Genomic DNA, 24,983 nt, shown 5'->3' with positions numbered 1-24,983 from the left:
TCAGATAAAGCAACCATACACCCACAGGCAATCTTGTCCCATCCACCAGTTTGCATTCTACAACTTATTGTTTTAAGATAAGTCCCAGACATTTTTTAAATTAATAAACCTTATTTTTTAGAGCAATGTTGGATTCACAGCAAAGCTGAGCAGAAAGTACAGAGTCCCCATAACTCCCTGCCTCCCCAGGCACAACCTCCTGTACTGCTGACATCCCCCACCACAGCAGTACCTCTGTCACATTCTCTGAACTGACAGTGACACATCCTTACTAGTCGCAGTCCACAGTTACATCAGGATAGCGTATAATATGTGTCCACCACTCTTACGCAGAGAAGTTTCACTGCCCTAAAAATCCTCTCTGCTTTGCTTAGTCATTCCTCCTATCCTCCTAACCCCTGGCAACCATTTAGCTTTTTCACTGTCTCGATAGTTTTGCCTTTTCCAGAAAGTCATACAGTTGGAATCACACAGTACACTGTCTTTTCAGATGGGCTTCTTTCACTTCATAATACACATCTGTTTCCTCTATGACTTTTCATGACTTGAGAGCTCATTTCCTTTTCACACTGAATAATATTCCACTGTACCACAGTTCACCTGCTCATCTACTGAAGGACATCTTGGTTGTTTCCAAGTTTTGGCAATTATGAATAAAGTTGCTATAAACATCCATGTGCAGGTTTTTGCATGGACATACATTTTCAATTCATTCAGGTAAATACCAAGGATCAAAATTGCTGAATCATATGCTAAGGTATATTTACTTTTGTAAGAAACTGCCAAACTGCCTTCCAAAGTGGCTGTACCATTTTGCATTCCCACCAGCAATGAATGAAAGTTCCTCTTGCTCCACATCATCAGCAGCTTTTGGTGTTTTAGATTTGAGCCATTTTAATAGGTGTGTAGTGATTGCTCATTGTTTTAACGTATTCACAGACTGGTGCAACCACCACCACAATCAACGTTGGAACATTTTAATCACCCCAGAAAGAAATCCAATACTTTTTATCACCCCCCAACCCTCTAACCCAGCAGTCTTAGGCAACCACTAATCTACTTTCTATCCCTATCACCTATTCTGGACACTTCATATAAATGGAATCATACATACTTTGTGACTGGCTTTTGTCACTTACCATAGTTCAAGGTTCATCTATGTTGTACTATCAGTATTTCATTCCTTTTTATGGAGGAATAACAAAAACAATTCGTTTATTCATGTATCAGTTGACGGATATTTGGTTGTTCGTCACTTTTTGACTACTATGAATAATGCTGCTATGAAAATTCACATAGAAGTTTATGTATGGACATGTTTTCTTTTCTCTTGTATATACTTAGAAGTGGAACTGCTGGGTCAAATGGTAACTCTATGATTAACCATTTGAGGAACTGAAAGGCTGTTTTACAAAGTTACTAGACCATTTAACATTCCTGTCAGCAATGTATGAGGGTTTTGATTTTCCCCATCTTTGCCAACTCTTGTTATTAATTGACTTTTGGATATAGCCATCCTAATGGGTGTGAAGTGGCATCTCATTGTAATTTTGTGCTTCCCTGGTAGATAATGACATTGAGCATCTTAACATGTGCTTACTGACCATTTATGTATCTTCTCTGGATAAATGTCTATTCAGAACTGTTCACCATTTTTAATTGGGCTGTTTTTTTATTACTGAATTGTAAGAGTTCTTTATATAAGCTAGATAAAAGTCCCTTATCTGATAAAATATTTGCAAACTTTTTTCCCATTTGGTGGATTGTCTTTTCACTTTTTGGATAGTGTACTTGGGAGCACAAAATTTTTTAATTTTTCACAAAGTCCAACTTATCTAATTTTGCATTGTTTCTGCTTGTAGTGTCATATCTAAGAAATCACTGCTGAATCCAAAGTCACAAAGATTTACCCCTACATTTTCTCCTAAGAGTTTTATAGCTTACTTTTTAAACCTAGGTCCTTGACACTTTTGTAGATGCCAGGGATCCAATGTCATTCTATAGCATGTAGACATCCAGATGTCTCAATACACTTCATTGAAAAGATGATCCCTGCCCTGCTAAATTGTTTTGGCACCTTGCAGGAAATCAATTTTTTGTATATATTTCTGGATTCACAATTCTATTCCACTGAATTACTCCTATCCTTATACCAGAACCACACACTATCTTGATTACTGTTGCTTTGTAGTAAGTTTTGTGATTCCTCCAACTTTGTTTTCCAAGAGTATTTGGCTGTTCTGAATCCCTAGCATTTTCACACAAATTTTAGGGTCAAATTGTCAATTTCTACAAAGAAAGCAACTGAGATACTGAAAGACACTGCATTAAATCTGTATATCAGGGGAGTACTGTTAATGCTATATCTTTTGATGTATGAACATGGGATGTCTTTCCAGTTATTTAGACCTCTAAGTTTTTTTTCACCAGTGTTTTTGAACTTCCCAGAGTATAAGTGTACAATAAGTACACTTATTTTGTTAAATTTCTTTATTATTATTATTATTATTTTTTTTTTGGCCACACCACACAGCATGTGGGATCCTCCCGGACCAGGGATTGAACCTGTGCCCCCTGCAGTGGTGCAGTGGAAGCGTGGACTCTTAACCACTGGACTGCCAGGGAAGTCCTATTATTCATTTTTGATGCTATTGTAACTGAAATTGTTTCCTTAATTTCATTTTCAGATTACTCATTGCAAGTGTATGGAAATACAACTGGTTTTTGTATATTCATCTTGTATCCTGCAACCCTGCTGAATTCATATATTACTACAAATGTTTTTTTAGTGGATTCCCTATGATTTTCTATATAAAAGAGGTTATCTAAGAATAGAAATAGTTTTACTTCTCCCTTCCAATCTGGATTCCTTTTTAATCCCCCCCCCACCCCATTTCCTTTTGGCCTAATTGCTCTGGATGAATAGAAGTGGTGAAAGTGGACATCACTGTCTTGTTCCAATCTTACGGAGAAAGCATTCAGTCTTTAACCATTAAGTGTGATAACATTAGCTTCGGGCTTTTTGTAGATGCCCTTTACCAGGTTGAAGTTTCCTTCTGTTCCTAGTTTGGTTAGTGTTTTTATCATAAAAGGGTGTTGGATTTTGTCAAATGCCTTTTCTGTGTCTTTAGAGAAGATAGTAAGTTTTTGTTTTTCATCCTATTAATGTGGTGCGTTACATTAACTGATTTTTCAGGTGTTGAACCAACCTTGCATTGTTAGGATAAATCCAATTTAGACATGGTATATCATTCTTCTTATGTGTTGCTGAATTTCTTGCTAGTATTTTGCTGAGGATTTTTGCATCTATATTCATAAGGTATATTGGTAATTTTTTGGTTTTGTTTTTTGCTTGTGATGTCCATGTTGTTTTGATATAGGGTAATAATACTAGCTTCATAAAATGAGTATGGAAGTGCATCCTCCTGTCTACTTTTTAGGAGAGTTTGAGAAGAATTAGTGTTAATTCTTTGAACATATGGTAAAATTCACTACTTAAGCCATCTGAACCTAGGCTTTTCTTTTCATATTTTGTGGGTAGTTTTTTAATTACAAATTCAATCTCTTTATTTGCTATGGGTCTAATTCAGATTTTCTACTTCTTTAGTCAGTTTTGGTGTTTGTATCTTTCTAGGAATTTGTCCACTTCCTCACTCACAGTATTCCCTTACACTTCTTTTTAATTTCTGTAAGGTCAGTAGTAATGGCCCTGTATTCATTTCTTGGTCAATCTAGCTAAAGATTTGTCAATTTGTTGGTCTTTCCAAAGAAAGCACTATCAGTTTCATTGATTTTCATCACTTTTTCTATTCTGTATTTCACTGATTTTTTACTTTAATCTTATTAATTCCTTCCTTCTACTTGCTGTAGGTTTCATTAACACCTTTTCCAGTGTCTTAAGGTGAAAGATTAGTGATCTGAAATATTTCATTTTTAATACAGGCATTTATAGTTACATATGTCTAAGGGCTGATGTAGCTGCATCTCATAAGGATTGGAATGGTATGTCTAAAATTCCATTTATCACAAAGCATTTTCTAATTTTCTTTGTGATTTCTCTTCCAGCTATTGACTACTCAGGAGTGTATTACCTAATTTCCACATATTTCTGAGTTTCCCAAATTTCATTCCATTGTGGTCAGAGAACAAACATTGTATTATCAATCCTTTTATACTCAAATCTTCTACTTCCTTGTTGATCTTCTCCTTATTGTTCTACTCATTAATGAAAGTGGAATACTGAAAAATACAACTCTTATTGTCAAACTGTGTATTTCTCCCTTCATTTCTGTCAGTTTGCTTCCTGTTTTGTGGGACTCTGTAGTTAGATGTGTATGTAACTATTTTGTCTTCCTGATGGATCGGTCCTTTTGTCACTATAAAATGTCATTCTTTACTACCATTTTTTGGTTTAAAATCTATTTTGCCTGATATTAGTATGGCCTTTCCAGCTTTCTTATTGTTGCTGTAGGCAAAATACATTTTTTTCAGCCTTTCACTTTCACTCTATTTGTATCTTTGAATCTAAAATGTATCAACTAGACAGCATATAGTTGGATCTTGTTTTATTAACCACTCTGAAACTCTCTGCCTTTTGTTTGGATTCTTTAATCCATTCACATTTAATACTATTAATATCACAATATTGTTGGATTTAAGTTTGCAACTTCTGTTTACTGTATCTTATGTCCTTTTGCTCCTGTTCTTCTTTCACTGCTTTCTTTTGACTTAAGTGAATAATTTCTAATATAACATATTAATTCCTTTCAAAATTGTTTCATTGTATTTTCTTGTGTTATTTCTTCAGTGATTGCTCTAGGGCTTACCATGTACATCTATTTTATTTTTTAATATTTATTTATTTATTTAGGCTGCTCTGGGTCTTAGTTGCAGCACGCGGGATCTTCGTTGTGGCATGCAAGATCTTTTCTTTAGTTGCAGCATGCGGACCTCTTAGTGGCGGCATGCAAACTCTCAGCTGCAGCATGCATGCGGGATCTAGTTCCCCGACCAGGGATCGAACCCGGGCCCCCTGCATTGGAAGCACAGAGTCTTACCCACTGGACCACCAGGGAAGTCCTATTACCATATACATCTTAACAGAATCTACTTCAGATTTGTATAACCCTAATACCCATGAAACATAGAAATGTTACTCCTCTATAGCTCTCTTCCCTTTTTCCATGTCTATGCTATTATTGTTATATACACTGCCACCTATATATGTTATACACCCAATGATACACTGCTATACTTATTGCTTCATATAATTGTCTTTAAAAATCTAAGAAAGGAGACCAAGTATATATTTATACCATCTGTTATATCGCCCTTCTTATATACCATTTCTGGCTTTCTTCACTTGATCTTGTGGGTTGGAATTACTATCTGGTGTCATTTCCTTAGTCCAATATAGCTTTCCTCCCATCCAACTCCTTTGTGCTGATATTGGCAAATATATTAAATTTCCATATGCTATGGGCTCAATAAAGCAAATATAAATATATGTACATATGTATTTTATGTGTATATATATATATACATATACATATATACACACACACACATACATATAAAAAATACAGGGGCTTCCCTGGTGGCGCAGTGGTTGAGAATCTGCCTGCCAATGCAGGGGACACGGGTTCGAGCCCTGGTCTGGGAAGATCCCACATGCCGCGGAGCGACTAGGCCCGTGAGCCACATTACTGAGCCTGCGCGTCTGGAGCCTGTGCTCCGCAACAAGAGAGGCCGCGACAGTGAGAGGCCTGTGCACCACGATGAAGAGTGGCCCCCACTTGCCGCAACTAGAGAAAGCCCTCACACAGAAACGAAGACCCAACACAGCCATAAATAAATAAATAAATAAATAAAATTAAAAAAAAAAAATACACAATTACCTTTACTGGGGACTCTGTTTTTCTCATGTGAATTCAAATTACTGTCTATAATTACTTGCTTTCAACTGAAGAACTTCCTTTAGTATTTTTTATAAGGCAGTCTGCTAAGAAAAAAATTCTCAGGTTTTTTTTTTTTTTAATCTGAGAATATCTTTATTTCATCTTCATGTTAGAAAGATGCTTTTGCTATATATAGGCTTCTTGGTTAACACTTTTTTTTTTCCCCTTTGAGCATTTTAAATGTAATCCCACTGCCTTCTTGCTTCCATTGTTTCTAATGAGAAGTCAGCTGTTAATCTTATGATGTGTCTCTGTGTGGATCTCTTTGCACATCTCTATCCTACTTGGAGTTCAATGAGTTTCTTCGATGTGCAGTTTACTGCTTTTCATCAAATTTGGAAATTTTTCATCCATTTCCTCTTCAATTATTTTTTCTTTTCATCTCTTTTCTCTTTCTAGCACTCCCATTACGTGTTTACTGACATATTTAACGATGTCCCACATTTCTACGAGGCTCTTCATTTTTCTCTTTTCTTTCTGTACTTCAGACTGGATAATCTTAACTGACCTATCTTTAAGTTAATAAATTCTTTCTTCTGCCAGTTCAAATCTACTGTTGAGCTCCTATAGTGAATTTTTCATTTTAGTTATTATAATTTTCAACCCCAGAATTTCCACTGGGTTCTTTGTTACAATTTCTCCTTATTGATATTCTCTATTTGATGAAAACACGGTCACACTTTACTTCTTTAAGCATAGTTTTCTTCAGCTCTTTAAATGTACTTATGGGGGCTTCCCTGGTGGCGCAGTGGTTGAGAATCCGCCTGCCAATGCAGGGGACACGGGTTCGAGCCCTGGTCTGGGAAGATCCCACATGCCGCGGAGCAACTAGGCCCGTGAGCCACAACTACTGAGACTGCGCGTCTGGAGCTTGTGCTCCACAACAAGAGAGGCCGCAACAGTGAGAGGCCCACGCACCGCGATGAAGAGTGGCCCCCGCTCCCCGCAACTAGAGAAAGCCCATGCACAGAAACGAAGACCCAACACAGCCAAAAATAAATAAATAAATAAATAAATAAAATTTAAAAAAGAAAATGTACTTATGACTTCCTTGAAGTCTCTGTCTGTTAAATCTGACATCTGGTCACCCTCACACGGACTGCATGCTTTTTTTCCTTTGTATGGGCCACAGTTTCTCCTAATTTTTTTTGGTTTGAAAACATTTTTGGTAATACACTGCAATAACTCTAGTACTGGTTCAGCCCCACTCCCTTACCAGCTTGTTACTGTTGTCTGCTGTTTGTTTGGTGGTTGACTGGATTTTAGTAAAGTCTATTTCTTCTCTCCCACTTCCTCCAACTCCTGCAGTGTGAAACCTCTGATGTTGCTCCTCAGAAGGTACAGCTTTGGACATGTGCAGAGTCACTCTGGGATGACAACAGTTTTTGCAGGGCTCCCTTTTGAGTATCTCTTTCCCTGACCCACATCCATCTGTCAAACTCTATACTTACTTGCTGGTGCTCTTCTGAGTGATATATCTGCTTTAGGAACAGGGCACTGAGTGGCGGGAAATGAAGTGGTAGCCTCTGATCTCCTTGGCTTGCTTCTCCCAGCATAGAACCTCGACCCAACAAACAAGTTAGAGCAAAGGCTATCAGGGCCCCAATATTCTCAGTATGCAACACCCAAGTTAGAGCCTGCATCCTAAGGAGTAGGGGCCAGAGGGAAGAAAAGAGAGCTCCAGATCTCTTGGCCACACTCAACTGATACTTATCCTCTACAACAAGTGGCTGGGGTGGGGGGAGTTCTATGGTCCTCAACTGTGAACTCAGGAGAGAGGGAGACCTGTGTTCCCAGCATCACCTGCCTGGAGTGCAGTTTCCATCACACCAGGCTGTGAGGGAAGGAGGAGGAAGTGGTTCATGGATCAAATGTCCCAGACTCTGTTTTTACCAAGATTTAACAGATTTTCTTGGAAAAATATTTCATTTGCTGTATGCCTTAGGACTACTTCTAGAGACTTTAAATGGTTGTTCTTTAAAATAATTTTCCCAAGTTTTGCTGGGCAGTGGGTCTGTGGAGCTCCTCATATTACCATTCTAGAAATGGACCTCTCAAACTATCATTTACCCATAAATATTCCAGTATGTAACCCTAAAAGATAAAGACCATTTTTAAAAAGTACACATAACATAAAATTTACCATTTTAATCATTTTTAAGTGTACAGTTCAGCGGTGTTAAGTTATTCACCTTGTTGTGCAACCAATCTCCATAACTTGTCATCTTACAAAACTAAAACTATACCCACTAAACAGCAACTCCTTATTTCCCCCCTCCTCTAAGCCCTTGGCAACCACATTCTACTTTCTTTCTCTAAGTTTAATTTTTCTAGACACCCCATATAAGCGGAATCATACTGTCTTTTTCTGACTGCCTTATTTCACTTTATAAGGACCATTTTCACACCTGAAAAAATTTAACAATACCTGAATATCATCAAACCAGTGTTGAAATTTCCACTTGTCTAATTTTTTAAAAACAGTTCAGCTCTTTGAATCAGAATCCAAAAATGTCCATATACTACAGCTAGTTGATATATATCTTAAGTCTCTATTAATCTATAGGTTTCCCCCTCCATCTCTTTTCTCCTTGTACTTTATTTGTTGAGGAAACTAGGTTGTCTTGTAGAACTTCGCACAGTGTGGATTTGCTAACTACATACCTATAATATAGATGAACTTGTTCCTTTTTTCTTTGCATTTCCTATAAATTGGCAGTTACCTATAGTGGGTCACCATCTTCTTGGGCCTGTTCTTCCTTGTAAATCTGAAGACAGTCTGGAAGATCCATAAGGGAAAAAACTAGATTTTCACTGGAATTGCTCTGAACTTATAGATTGAAGTGAGAGTTAGCATCTTTACAACACGAAGTCTTTCCACCTATGAACATGGTATCTCATTCCATTTATTCAGGCTTTCTTTTATGTCCTTTAACACTGTTTTATAACTTTCTTCTATAAAAGTTTTGCACACCTTTGTTTAGACTTATTCCCAAGTGACTAAGGATTATGATTTTTTTTTTCTTTTTGTCTTTTATTTACTTCAGGGTTGCTTTTTCTTCTTTTACTTCTCTAGTTGTTACTGATATGGAGAAACATTATTGATTCTTCTATATTGATCTTCATTCCAACAATGCTGATAACTCTCTTTAGTTCTAATAGTGTGGATTCTCTTGGTTCCTCTATGTTGTTAATCATATGGACTCCACAGAGACAAAATTATCATTAACTTCCCAAATTTTATAACTTATTTTTTATTTTATTGCATTGGCTAGGAGGACCTACAGTACTAAAATGAATTAAAGTACTGACAATAGGCCTTCTTGTCTTGTTTTATCATGAAGTATAATATATTCTATTAGTTTCTAATAGAAACAGAGAGGCCCCCTCAATTCCTCATTTGCTAGGAACTAGCATGAACTCATATTACTAGTGTATTAACTTTTATTGAATGTGCTTTCTGGTTTTTCTCATTTCATTTGTTAATGCAGTGAGTTACATCAATAGATGTTGCAATGTTAAACTATCCTTGTGCTCCTAGTACACATGGTCACGGTATATACTATGTTTTAATACTCTGCTGAAATCAATTTTTTTTAAAAAATTTTTTAACTGTACCGCGTGGCATGTGGGATCTTAGTTCCCTGACCAGGGATCAAACCCGCGCCCCCTGCATTGAAAGCACAGTGTCTTAACCACTGGACCACCAGGGAAGTCCCTGAAGTCAATTTTATTTAGGATTTTAAAGTCTATGGTCATAAACAAGACTGGTTTATTGGTACACTAGTATTACTGCTTCCGTTGTACTAATCCCCCAAAATGAAGTGGATAGCTCTCTACTTTTTTCTTGTTACTAACATAGTATATAAAAGATAGGAACAAATTTTCCTTGAAGATTTTTAAAAATCTGCCTATAAAACTTATGCCTGTGACATCCTTTTGTGAGTAAGAATTCTGTTTATTGATTCCATTTCTCTTATGGTTATGGTTTATTCAGTTTCTATTTAAGGTAATTCTGGTAACTCATATTTCCTAGAAAATTATTCATCTAAATTTACAATTTTTTTTGGCATAGACATACATGCACAGTACTCTTATGTTTTCACATCTCTACTGTACCAGTAATTGTGTCTCCTTTTTATTAGTTTTATTAGTTTTTTTAACCAAAAGATGTGTTTTTTTTTTTAAGTTTAAGTATAGTTGATTTACAATATTGTGTTAGTCTCAAGTATACAGCAAAGTGATTCAGTTACATATTTTTTATATTATTTTCCATTATAGGTTATTATAAGATATTGAATACAGTTCCCTGTTTTATATAGTAAATTCTTATTGTTTATCTATTTTATGTATAGTAGTTTGTTACCTGTTAATCCCATATGCCTAATGTATCCCTCCCCATCTCCCTTTCCCCTTTGGTAACCTTAAGTGTGTTTTCTATGTCTGTGACTCTGTTTCTGTTTTGTATATAGATTCGTTTGTATTATTTTTTAGATTCTACATATAAGTGGTATCATATATTTGTCTTTCTCTAACCTACTTCACTTAGTATGATATTCTCTAGGTCCATCTATGTGGCTGCAAATGGCAATAGTTCATTCTTTTTTATGGCTGAAAAGTATTCCATTGTGTGTGTGTGTGTGTGTGTGTGCGCGCGTGTGTGTGCGTGTGTGTGTATCTCTATATATCACATCTTCTTAAACCAATCATCTGTTAATGGGCACTTGGGTTGTTTCCATGTCTTAGCTATTATAAATAGGGTTATCATATTAAGTGAAGTAAGTCAGATACAGAAAGACAAACACCATGTGGTATCTGTAACACTGTAAATCAACTATATTTCAATTAAAATTTTTTTTTAATTTTTAAAAATATAGTGCTATGAACACTTGTATCTTTTCAAATTAGAGTTTTCATCCAAAACATGTGCTTCTGATTTTATTGAGCTTAACTCTTAACTTTGCTTTCTATTTCATTGATTTCTTTTTTTTTTTTTAATGTATTTATTTATTTATTTATGGCTGTGTTGGGTCTTCGTTTCTGTGCGAGGGCTTTCTCTCGTGTGTTGTGGCAAGTGGGGGCCACTCTTCATCGCGGTGTGCGGGCCTCTCATTATCGCGGCCTCTCTTGTTGCGGAGCACAGGCTCCAGACGCGCAGGCTCAGTAGTTGTGGCTCACGGGCCTAGTTGCTCCGCGGCATGTGGGATCTTCCCAGACCAGGGCTCGAACCTGTGTACCCTGCATTGGCAGGCAGATTCTCAACCACTGCACCACCAGGGAAGCCCTCTATTATTATTTTATTTCTTCTATTTCCTTTGGGTTCACTCTTTTTTCTAGCTTCTGGAGTTGAACATTTAGATCATTTAGTTTCAATTCCTCATGTCTTTTAAGAAATTAATTTTAATAAATGTTTTTAAAGTTATAAGCTTATTTTCAAAGTACTGTTTTAGCTGCATCCCACAAGTATCTTCATTGTATTCTAAGTATTTTGCAATCTTCATTATGATTTCCTCTTGAACTCATGAGCAACAAGAATGCATTCTTAGTTTCCAAACTTTAAAAAACATTTACATTGTTGCTTAAAATCTTTCTGCGATAGGTAACAAAACATGGTAGCAGCTTGACTTTTAAAATATGTTGAGTAATCCTTTAAGATATACACAATATTTTAAGTGCTCCTTATGAATATAAAGGAATGTATATTTTCAGTTTCTTGGGTACATCATTCCTAGGGGATCAAACTTTTTAAAATTCCGTTGCTCAAAGTTGTTACATCTACCTACTGCTTGATCTAGCAATTGATATAATGTTAAACATCTCATATGTGTGCAGTTATCAACTTCTTGTAATTCTATTACCTTTTGTGTTTTTATGACATGCCATGGCTATTTTGTTAGGTACAGACAAGTTCATGATTATTAAATTCTCTTTGTAGACTGTTTCATTCATTGTGAAATACCCTTCTATATCCCTGCAATGCTGTTTGCCATAAGTTCCAATTTTGTTATTATTGCCTCGTTTGTTTTATTTTCTTCTTTTAAAAAATTGAAATGAACTCAGAAGTTTTTTGGTTTTGTTTTTTATAGTCAGATTTATTAGTTTCTATGGTTGGTACTGTTTCTTATATCCTATATGTTCCCTCTATGTTTACTTTTCTTGTAAATGTTATCTTTACTAGTTCTTCTGGTGATTTAGGTGGGCGATAAATGCTCTCAGGTTTTGTATGCCTGAAATATCTTATTTGCTCTCCCTCTTAAATAATTTAGCTGTACATAAAATTTTAGGTTGACAACTGCTTTTTCTCTGCACTCTGAAGATCTTATTTCATTGTCTCCAGGCATCTATTCTGCTTATGTGGTATCTCCTGTCAGCATAATTATTACTTCCCTCTGGTAGTTTTCAATATTTTCTTTTCATTCTTGAGGTTCCACAGTTTAAGATGTGTCAAAGTATAAATTTACTATTATTTACCCTACTTGGTACTCAGTATTTATGTTGAGGACTCACTTCTGTTTCCTAATGCTTGAAAAAATCTCAGTTATTATCTCCTCAAATATTCTCTACTACTCCCTCCATTCTCTTCTCCTGGAATTCTTTTTGATGTGTGTTGGAGACTCAACTCATCCTCCGTGTCAATTGCTCTTTGATATTTCTCTCTTTGTCTCACTGGGAGGGAGAACTCCTCAATACCATTTTCTAATTTTTAAAATCTGTGTCTACCATTTAAACCATCTACTTACCTTATTTCAATTTATTTATTGTTTCCAAGATTTCTAATGGTTTTTAATTTTTTAAATATACTCTAGTTTTATTTCCATATCTAAGTACCAACTTAAGGCATCTGAACCATAAATATCTTCCTAAACCTAGCTTTTAACTATCGCTCTGGTTAGTTAGCATCAGAGCTTTATATATGTTATAACCATGTACAAAATCCTTTTGAACACCACTAGAAAATTCCACTGTCTTCTGGTGACTAACATGAGCTCTATTTCTACTATTCTCCTTCAAATTGAGAACTCTATGGCCTTTTGTTTGCTCCCTCGTGTAACAGGCTCTTACTCATTGCCCAAGATTGAGGATTTCCAAGACACAAACACTGTTGCAGTGCCAATCTTTGTACTGAAATTGGTTAAAGCAGAGAGCTAAATCAAAAACTTTTTTTTGAAAGCTAAATCCCTTTTTCAAGTTCAACAGAAAAGCAACAAAACTTTCAGAAATATTTATAACATTCCCAGTTGAAGACAGCTGGGAAAAGAATGGGTACTAAGGCAGGAACAGACAGTAAGAGGAGTCAAGAGGTAATAATCCCTTTTATTAGCACTCCTCATTACTATTTGCACTTATATTTCAGCCACTCTCCAAATAAATGAAAGCACAGCTATTACAACGCCAAAGCAAAAGCTATTCTTATTGGGAAAAACACCAATGTTTGGACTTCTGGGGTTACTGTGACCTGGTTTGCTGAAAGATAAAACAAAGACTACTGAACACATCAAAACCATGGCTTATACTGTTATCACCTGTGACAATCATAGAAGACTAGATTTATACTTCATGCAATAATATAAGCTGCTGCTTTAGAGGACATCTTTCAATTTGTTTTTTATTATGATATAGGCAAACAGCCAAGCCATAAACTAAATCAACATTTACCTTTTACACACTGTGCAATTTCTTTAGAAATGACACCAAAAACTCTTAAAAAGGATCACAGTATTTATTCCCTTTGAAATTTTGTAATAAGTTACCTCACCTGTTCTTTATGGCCAGTTTAAGTTCATTGAGAACATCAGATAGTAAAGATACAATAGTACACATACAGATTATTCATTGGGTCTAGATGTAGTCAAAGCAATTTAACATACCACGCATGTTTTTGAACAAACCCATATTACAAGCTGCTTAGAGATATAAAACTGCAATTGATAATGTATTTCAGAAATGAGAGGTTCTTAGTCATTTTCATTTCTTCAGAATTTCACAGAAAAGTCAATTTTATAATTTCAAAGAAGAAGATAAGGAAACAAAGGAAACCCTAGCATCTTTATTTGGGGACAGAGAAAAACAGAAAGCAAAATGAACAAACTTTGGACAAGATAAACTTGAATTTATTGGATAAGCAAAGACTGAAAGAAAAAAGTGTAGAGAGGATGATCAAGCGTCAGAATTATTGGTTGTGAGAAGTGAAGAGAAAAGAGAATGCCACTAGCTAGTATCACAGTGAGTTTGAATTGGTCATCACAGGAAATACTGCCACGACCTCATACATACACACTAAAATGTATTACACTCACCCTGACAAGAACATACCATTGCACAGAGTTTAAAGTAGTATTTCATCAATTCAAGGTTAAAACGAAATTTAAAAGGGAGATGTTAACAAATTCACATGAACATATTGAAGAACTGGACAGAACTCATTTCTCAGGACAACAACATATATTCAAATAACAATGATAGTGTGCAAAATGTGTTATCTACCCCAGCAGACTATACTTTCTTGAAGATGAAAACCATATTTCATTCATCCCAACCTCCACAGTGCCTTGAAGACTGCCACCATGCCTAGACAGGAACACCAGCTTTCCCAGCTCCTTGTCATCCTATGAAGGAACAAAATTAATAGGGAACAGCCAGCCCTCCTGCAACCCACGAGAAAACAGAATCCCATCCCACACTACAGTCAGTAAACCTTTCTAAGCCACGGGCTGAATTCTGTGAGGCCTAGGAATCTTCCATCCTATTGAACAGTGGCTTTCAAACTGCTTTTACCACAATTCACAGCAAAAAATATATTTTATCACACAACTCTATACATACGTGTGTATATGTAACTGAAACAAAAAATTTTGTTCAATTATATTTACTTAACCGTACCAAGTAAATAATATGCTCTGTTATTTTCCACTGCATTTCTTTTTAAAACTTGCTGGTCACAACGCACTCAATTTTGCTATCCATCAGTGAGTTACAACATATAGTCTGAATAACACCACTCCGGGACAGTGGTCTTCAAAGTGGGGTACATGTACCCGAGGGGGTACGTAAAGACTTTCCAAGGGATTCATAGGCACATGTTGTTTTAAAGGAATCAAACTCTAGATCCTCAACTTCCATAAATAATCTTTCCTAAAACAGAGGGGTATTTATGTGTAGAGTCTCTTTGCCCACCTTCCTTTTCTTAACACCCTTCTCCCTACTTAACAAATGAAAGGCTTTCACCCATCCTGAGTTTTACTATGGTTTACTACCTTACTGTGTAAAAACTTCTCTGTGATATCAAACCAGAGGAACAATTTAAAATATCAATGTCAGTAACAAAAAAGTGAATGACTGGGCTTCCCTGGTGCCTCAGTGGTTAAGAATCCGCCTGCCAATGCAGGGGACACGGGTTCAAGCCGTGCTCTGGGAAGATCCCACATGCCGCGGAGCAACTAAGCCCGTGTGCCACAACTACTGAGCCTGCGCTCTAGAGCCCGCGAGCCACAACTACTGAGCCTGCGCTCTAGAGCCCGCGAGCCACAACTACTGAGCCCACATGCCACAACTACTGAGGCCCACGCGCCTAGAACCCGTGCTCCGCAACAAGAGAAGCCACTGCAATGAGAAGCCTGCACACCGCAATGAAAAGTAGCCCCCGCTCGCCGCAACTAGAGAAAGCCCGCGTGCAGCAACGAAGACCCAACACAGCCAGAAATAAATGAATAAACAAACTTATTTTTAAAAAGTGAATGACTAATAACTGGGTAACAAATCTTTTGGCAGGTCATGTGGATTGCAAAGTCTATTTCAACAAAACTGACAGAAGATCTATTTGAGTTGTCAGCCTATAGAATAAAAATATTTTTGAAGCTAGAGCACTATGTGATTTAACAAGTAATTCAGAAAGAGTTAAGAGACTAAAAGTCACTATTTAAAAAAAAAAATACCACTTCTATTTCCGTCTACTTATTTATGAGATCAAGGGCTTAACTTATATCTTTTTTTTTTTTTTTGCCACGCTGTGCGGCTTGTGGGATCTCAGTTCCCTGACCAGTGATTGAACCTGGGCCATAGCAGTGAAAGCCCAGAATCCTAACCACTAGGCCACCAGGGAACTCCCAACTTACATCTATTAAAAAAAAAAAACTGAAACATACCTTTTTCTAGACATTAATAATATTCACCAGATGTTAATGACTTAATTGGGAGGGAGAACCAATATATCTCATAAGACCTGCATTTCCAATAATTTTTACAACTTAATAATTCTTTTTTAAGTGTGTACAATATTTATGTAATCAATTGCGTACTTTAACTGTAATGATATCTCAATACAAAAGAATTTACATGCATATTTTTATTGCAGAGACGTCTGACCAATTTTTTTTAATGGCTTTCAAGCACAAAATATTACTTTAGGCCAGTGGTTCTCAAAGTGTGGCCCCTGAACCAACAATATCAGCATCACCTGGTAACTTTCCAGAAATGCAAATTCTAGGATCCCACAGACCTAGTGAATCAGAAACTCTGGGGGTGCGGCCCAGCAATCTTTGTTTTAACAAACCCTATAGGTAAAATTCTGATGCACACTCAGGTCTGTGTGCTAAAAAACACTTTTTAGAATAAAATTCTGAGGGAGACGTTAAAAAAAAAAAGAACACCTAACACAAGGAGGAGAAAAATGTAAAATTCCTGAAGAATTTATTCATGTATTTTTTATTAAATGGATGGTGATGGATATTAAATCACTATGATTGATTCCACTGGATATGTTTTAAAGCATGAAGTTTTAGTTTAAATTGTCAGTATTAACAATACAATAGAATTTACATCCTTCGAATTTTTTACGTTTAAAATTTAAAAACTTTTAAGGTGTGAGGGATGTTTATAATCATTTTACAGAGTATATAAACTGAAAAGTTGAAGGATCACTGGTCGATAGTAGTGGTTCTCAAACTGTGGCCCTTGGACTGCCCATACTGCAATCGCCTACAAGTTTATTAGAAATGCAGATTCTCAGGCTCCAGCCCAACATACCATGTTCCAACAAGTTCTCCAGGTGATTTTCATCCACTTTAAAGTTTGAGAGCTGCTGGTCTATACTAGAACAGTGGTTCCCAAAATTTGGTGTGCATCGGAATTACCTGGTGAGCTTCTTAAAACACTGACTGCTAGACCCTAATCCCAGAGTGTCTGGCTCAATAAGTCTGGGGTAGGATCCAAAATTTTGCATTTCTAACAAGTTTCCCAGGAGATAATAATGCTGACGCTGCTATTCCACAATCACACTTTGAGAATCACTCACTGGTCTAGAGGGCTGTGGAAATCCTATCTATACTTTCCTATGTCAATACCCAAAATGTAAACCCTTTCCCTCATCCTTCAGAGTAGATCTCCCTCGTGATATGCTCCCATACATTTGCCTTATACACTTTGCTTTTTTTTTTTTAAACAACTCACTATTACTTAATCTGTTTTCCTCAGTAGAGTTCAACTCCTATGAGTAAAAGAGCCACATGAATCTTGCCCCTTCTGTATACCCAGCACCTAGGCACAATGCCCACCTCAAAGTAGGTATTAAACATATTAACTGACAATTAACATTTGTTGAATAAATTACATGAAATGTCAGTTTTACTATAACACGGCTAAGGCTATTATTAGAATGCCAACAGTCCTGATTTGCCCGGGGCTATCTCCCAAGTGCTAAGGGGACTGAAAGTCCTGTGTCCCAGGACTATCTAGCCTACCATCTTAAATATCATCAAGGGCAAAAGACAAAGGAATATCTGAATAATGCATTATTCAACTTGTTTTTCAATTTCATTATTAACCCTAGCCTCTAAATAGGCTTCTATTATACTATGCAAGTAGAAATAAAATCAAGATTTATTCAATGATAAAATTAACATTGTACTACCAAGAAACTTGACATTTTAAGGCAGTTTTAGTATGGGGGTTAGGGGAAGACTTATAAACTTACCCTCTTTAGCCAAATACAACTCTTTAAATTTTGCTCTCTTTTGATTAAATTCTTGCTCAAGCTGCTGCTTTGCACGTAAAAATTCTGCATTAATTTTTTCCAATTCTGCTACCCGTTGCTGAAGAGAAACTGGAAAGAAAAATACTAGTTAACAAGTAATAACTTTTATTCATAAATTAAGTTACAAGAATAAATTAGTATTGCGGCTACACATTTCTATAATGAAAAAGTGGTCAACCTTCTTCCAAAGATCTAATATATTCTAGGAAATTCTCATTTTTCAAAAAAGACACTTCTCCTAGACTTAATACACACATTGTGAATGAATCATGTAAAGTGAAACAGCACGTATATGGAGAATCGCATAAAGCAAATTTCCCAAAAGAAGGCTTCTAAGTTCCTTTGTATAACTGACAGAATGTCAATCCACTTACAGAATCGTTAAATATTGGATTATTTGGGCTATTTACCCCACAAATGAACCCACTACCAATCTTGCTAGCTTCTGTCTCTCTCAAGTGTTATGAGCAAAATCTAAAGGGCACCCTGATTAGGACAGCCATACCAGCCTGACCTACTCTCCCAATTTCAAGATGATTCATTACCATTATACTGAAATCATAATCAAGAAACCTTTCATATAGAAAGGATACAGAATCGTACATTCTGTATGAACTCTCAATGACTGGGAGATTATCTGGTTTTTAGATTAATTTGATTGTGGTATGGCAGGGATTGGGACACATTTTTACTTTAGGGGCTCTATAATTTGGCCACAGCTAATTATATAAACACCTATCCTGACCAAACCCAGAGGGTCTTTTGGTTCAAGAAAGGAGAGGGAAATTCAGGAGTCCAAACCCCTGACCTCCTCCTTTTCCCCAACAGCAACCTAGCCACAAAGTTATGACCCTAATCGCTCCAGGGGATACTTATCAGTACTAACACCTCTGCCTGATTACCTAGGTCAGCAGAGGTCTCAGTTCCCTACAACGAGCCACCCCCAGATAATGATGATTTACTAAAATTTTAACCATGATCTGAGATTATCTCTGAAGGTCTTCCCCCCACAACCTATTACTCAATTTAATCGAGATTATAATTTTATAACACACAGAAAAAAGACTGGAAAAAATGCACCAATGATTTGTCTATGAGAAATAGAATTATGGCTCATTAATTTCTTCCATGTGCTTTTCAAAGTTCTCTACAATTCCTTTGATAATAAACAATTAACTAAAACCACTATTTGTTCATTCCCATGACATCTTCAGACTAGCTTCACTACAGATCTAACAGCATCGATGCAATCCATGGCAAAAAAAGGAAATGACAGCTGCTTTGAGTTCCATGTCATTAAAGGTAAGGAGTCATTTTGAGGAGCAAACATCTAGGATCTTTAGGTCAAAGCAAAGAATGACATCTGGTCATCTGAACATGTGCTAACCTTCGGAGAAAGACAAGGATGGAGAATCCACTGGAAGGAGGAAACATGCAGTTATTTCATATTTACCATTTGAAATCATGAAGGAAATGGGTTCTCTGTGCTATTTCCTTGTCTTGGTATTTTTATTGTCCAATTCCAATTGTTAAATAAATTAAGCAAATTTTCCACTTAACATTTTAAAGTTACTGGTACCTACTGATTAATACATGGGTTAAGGAAGGGCACTGGAAAATAAAGAAAGAAGAAAAAGCAGGATCCCTCTGTTCTTACTTTTCCCTAACAACTACACTCCCACCCACTACTACCTTCTACTAAAACACACTCACATACGTACACACACACACACACACAAAATGTCCATACCTTTCAACATTATATTTGTATTTAGGAGCGAAGGCTAATGAATCAATAAAAACTAAAATGCAGCCTTTAAAATTACAGCCAAGAAAGATTAAGTGTGTTTCCACTACTCCCAACGCTGTCCTGGCTCTGACCCACAGTTCAGGCGCCATCCACACCCACAGGTCTGGCTGCCTCTCTCCACGATTCAGAACAAATTTCAATTCCAGGAGTCATGATCCCATTGAGGATACACCAAGTAACTCCTTTATTTGTTTTCTTAATAAAAAAATTTAAAATCCCCCCCCCAAATTTTTTTTAAATCCACCTCAAGTACTTCTAACATACTGCAATTCTACAACACGAAGACCAAAACAACTGCTTTTTACAAGAATGCCTCTACTGCTATATGTAGAAAAATCAATTCACCTTGCATAAGACAGTAAGAAAGTTTACAAACAGGCATATCCTATATCATAATGCATGAGCAACCAACCACAAATCAAACTGAAAACAGATCTCATCACACAAAATACTTTATTATTTTTCTAACATGGTGACGAGCAGTTCACAATACCTAGCTAATAGTTCATGTAAAAACCACTTAGCCTGGCATATAGAAAAAAAAAGGATGTTAGCTGTAAACTAGTGAGATTTACTGATATTAAATGAATAAGGAGAGACTTCCCTGGTGGTCCAGAGGTTAAGACTCCACACTCCCAATGCAGGGGGCCGGGATTCGATCCCTGGTCAGGGAACTAGATCCCACATGCCACAGCTAAAGATCCCGTGCGCCACAACTAAGACCTGGCGCAGCCAAATAAATAAATAAAAATTTTTTTTTTAATGAATAAGGGAAAACAGCAGAGTGATCGACTGGCTTTGACAAAAGACCAGAAGTCACTTCCAGCCTCATGATTCTGACTCAGTTCCATGCTTAGACTTCCAGCTCATATCCTTCCCTACCACCATGTATCAACACGGACAAATTGTTAACACCAACTTCAACAATATTAAGCCTGCTGTAACTCACAGCTGAGAGCTATTAGTATATCAGCCTTTGTTAAACATTCCACACATTCTGTATATCGCTACCTTCATTTGAGTAATAAAAAAAGGGGGAACACTATGTTATGCAATGGCTTCTTTTAATGCTTGACATCCAAAGGGAAAAATTATTACATCATTTATTCAAAATGTCTGCATTGGTGGTACAGGGGTGAGCATAGCTGCCTTCCAAAATGTCTGAATTAAGCAACAATACAGAAAGAAAAGAATAATATGGCAAATAAATGAAGGAAATATTCAATAATTCTTAGGTATATCTCCTTCCCTAATTTTGATATGAATGGGAGAATATGTAATAACTTAAAAATATCTTTAAGCCTCAAGCTGCGTCCTACTATTACATTCCTCTAAGTGTACTAAATTTGATGAGACATTATCATGGGAAAAGAAAAAAAATACAGTCTAGGTCAAATATTACTACAATAAGAATCTTTTTGTTTAAAAATGTTCAAGATCCAAGAAAACACCTATTTCAAGGAAAAAAGAAAAAAGCATAACTCCAGTGGAACAAAAGAATCTGAACAGTTCCTGAAACTCAGAAGTCTTAACCTGTGTATCACTGGTTTTTAAAATGAAACTGTTAAGTATGGTAGGTACGTACACCCATCCAATGGAATAATTATCAAGTCAGAAAAATTACATTAAAAGATTAAGACAAAATTAGATATAACATAATATGATCTTTGGAAAATATATGTATTAAAAAAAGACTGGCAAGAATATGCCAAGTTATATTCAGAGTGGTTGCCTCTCTGAATCAAAGCATAATTAAAAGGATAAATTAGGGACTTCCCTGGTGATGCAGTGGTTAAGAATCTGCCTGCCAATGCAGGGGACACGGGTTCCACCCCTGCTCCAGGAAGATCCCACATGCCACAGAGCAACTTAATCCCATGCTCCACAACTACTGAGCCTGCCCTCTGGAGCCCATGAGCCACAACTACTGAAGCCCGTGCGCCTAGAGCCCGTGGCCCGCTATGAGAAAAGCCACCGCAGTGAGAAGCCCGTGCACTGCAACGAAGAGTAGCCCCCATTCGCCGCAACTAGAGAAAAAGCCCGCAAGCAGCAACGAAGACCCAACGCAGCCAAAAATAAGTAATTTTTTTTAAAAAGGGATAAATTACATTGATTGGGTTTAAATTAAAAGATAATAAGGTACTTCATCTTTTTTTTTTAGTTTTACTGATTATAATTTTATCTTATTGCTCCATCTCAATCTCTCTGCTCATAAAAAGTGCACATAACTTACTTCAGCGGTCTTAAAATATTTTAACACACTAAATAGTCGTTTTTTAAAACTACACTTATATTTTCCCAGGACAAACAATTTGCTAAAACAGATAAATTTTCTAAAAAAATAATCTCGGGACTTCCCTGGTGGTCCAGTGGTTAAGATTCCAAGCTTCCACTACAGGGAGCATGGGTTCGATCCCTGGTCAGGGAGCTAAGATCCCACATGCCACATGGTGTGGCCCAAAAATAAATAAATAAATAAATAAATCTCTTCTATTTCAGAAGTGGCCTTCCAGCTAGCAAACTACCTTCTCCCTGTACTGTGAAAACTAATCATGTCCAGCCTCTTTGAGGAATTACTAAAAATGATTATAATTTGCAGTAAATCTACCCACTGAATTGTGCTTTGTTTAGAGAATATTAAGTAAATCCACAATTACTTAGCATGCCTCAAAAAGGAAGGGGAAAAGAGAAAGTAAAGTAAAGCAGTCCACAAGCAGGTAATTGGATTAACATTACCAATCACTTTACAATATTAGAGGAAACAGATATGGCATTTGGGAATCACTTTTTCCATAATACTAAAGATAATCATAAATTCTTTAGTATAATAGAAAGTTGTCATTTCACTTCATATAATCCTCCAAACTCTGACTTTAGCAACTTTAAGAAACTGCATCCTTTTACCTTGTCCATTTACTCAGATGAACCATTCTAAAACAAAAAAACATCTGGTGATGAAGTTTACACAGAATGTCGTCTTAGCCTTCGTTATGTGAACCAAAGTGAAAATCCTTATTTTCTTTATTCTTTTTTGCAACTCTCTTAAATAATTACACGTCATAATATTTCAGATAAAAGATAATAATACTTTTAAAATGATGGGTTTCAAATAAGAAAGTCAATTATTTCTCATGTAAAGATTAGGTGTTTATGTAAACGACTTGAAAATGTTGTTATAAATCCAGGAAAAATATTAAATGAAAGAACAAACTGGCACCAAATTTTAATTCAGGTGGAAAATGAGATAATGAAAAACTAATTAAGAAGAGTCTTCAAAAGGGCAAAAGCAGAATTAAGGATGGAAAAGACTGATTTGGGGGAGGGGTAGCAGGGGTGGCAAGGATAAAGGTGGGAAGAATCAAAAGACACAAGAATATTTTCTAATTTTCAGCCTCCCTAGAGATGTTAATGATCAAAATTAACTAATAACCTCTAGCCATTTGCAGTGTGGAATTTTCTGGGTCTAATTTGTAGTTTACACAATTGAGTGGGAATAATTAGGATCATAGTGTTGCAAGGATTTTAGAGATTATTCTAGTCCAGTGTATTTCAAACTAAATGTCAATCCATTAGTGAGTTGTTACATCAATTTAGTGATTAGCAATCTGCCTTTTATTTATTTATTTTTAATTTATTTATTTTATTTTTTTTTGGCTGCATTGGGTCTTTGTTGCTGCGCGCGGGCTTTCTCTGGTTGCGGCGAGCGGTGGCTACTCTTCGTTGCGGTGCGCGGGCTTCTCATTGTGGTGGCTTCTCTTGTTGCGGAGCACGGGCTCTAGGCGCCCGGGCTTCAGTAGTTGCGGCACGCAGGCTCAGTAGTTGTGGCTCGCGGGCTCTAGAGCGCAGGCTCAGTAGTTGTGGCACACAGGCTTAGCTGCTCCGCGGCATGTGGGATCTTCCTGGGCCAGGGCTCGAACCCGTGTCCCCTGCATTGGCAGGCGGCTTCTTAACGACTGTGCCACCAGGGAAGCCCCAGCAGTCTGCTTTTTAAAGTTAATAAAATATAATAGGAAATATCAGCAACACATTTAATATGGGTATGTGTTATTTCATAACTGGGTTGCAATGGAAAAAGTGTTTCTTACTGTGGAGAGAGGTTAAAATAGTTTGAAAACCAACAATTCCTAACTCATGCAGGAATCCATTTCTGTAACAACACAGACGTGTGATCATGTGGCTTACACATGAACACAAATCTAATAACTCAGTTCACTGCCTCATGGGGTAGCCAATTCCACCATCAAGAGATTTTAGATTATCTTTCCCCCTTTACTTGGACAATTGGTCATCTGTTAGAGATATCTGTTTTTAGTAACAGGACCCTAAATCATCTTCCTGAGAGACCTTATTTCTGGCCTACAGAATTAGCAAGGAAAATTTCTAATATCTAACATCTATACTTGCCCTCTCCTTTCTTCTCCAGATGAAACATCTCCTAACCCTTTAATACCTTCTAAATTCTTCATTATCTCAGTTGCTCTCTCTGCACACTACAGTTAGTCAAAATTCTACATAAAATAGGACACACTGATCCTAACACAATACCAGCTTAGTAGAAACATTATATCTGGGGGCTAATGTACTGTAAATTTACCCTAGCTTTTTTTGGCCATGACCTCACATTGTCATTGTTAGCCCGTAATATTAATGTTAATCTAACACTGTCCTTAAATCCTTTTCACTTAAACTTAAGCCAAGGCTTCCTCCAACCTATACTAGTGTGGTTCAGCCATACTGCAGAGTTTTGTTTGAAAACAAAGTTTTAAGTTAAAGCTAGAGATAGAGCCCTTTGGTGCATCACCCGAGATCTCAGGAGAGGTTGATATTGATATATTAGATTGCTCTATTAGTTACAAATTCATTCCAACTATCCTCAGTATCAAATCACATTTCATCTTATCCATGATTTCATACCAGTATAGTCAAATGCCTTATTAAAATTCAAAATTAAGCCATCTACAGTTTCAGAGTCAGAGAGGCTTGTGCTTCAACCCAAACCCAAGCACTTCCATTATATGAACTGGGGAAAACAGTTTAACCTTTCCAAGATTTCATTAAAATAAAGATGATACCCATTTTGCAGAGTATCACATGCAATGAAGATTAAATATACCATCATATAAAAGCAACTCACATATAACAGGCACTCAAATGTTACTATTAACAACTTCAGAATTTAAATAATTTC

The 24,983-nt window shown here is 36.5% G+C and overlaps 1 protein-coding gene across 2 annotated transcripts in view; it reads right to left on the bottom strand.

The window, feature by feature from the left end:
* RABEP1 (rabaptin, RAB GTPase binding effector protein 1) overlaps window positions 1–24,983 on the bottom strand; it is a 104,908-nt gene that overhangs the window by 50,809 nt on the left and 29,116 nt on the right. Inside the window, exon 2 of one of the 2 annotated variants that reach the window (XM_061175483.1) lies at window positions 17,926–18,054. The exons of the other annotated variant lie outside the window; for it this stretch is intronic. Coding sequence (XP_061031466.1) covers window positions 17,926–18,054 — 129 coding nt within the window. The remainder of the gene's footprint in view (window positions 1–17,925; window positions 18,055–24,983) is intronic. 2 annotated transcript variants of the gene reach the window in all.

This window comes from Eubalaena glacialis, chromosome 19, assembly GCF_028564815.1.
Source record: "Eubalaena glacialis isolate mEubGla1 chromosome 19, mEubGla1.1.hap2.+ XY, whole genome shotgun sequence".
NCBI classification, from domain to species: Eukaryota; Metazoa; Chordata; class Mammalia; order Artiodactyla; family Balaenidae; genus Eubalaena; species Eubalaena glacialis.
The sequence above is the reverse complement of the archived record's forward strand: the minus strand, read 5'-3'. Positions and strand labels throughout refer to the sequence as shown.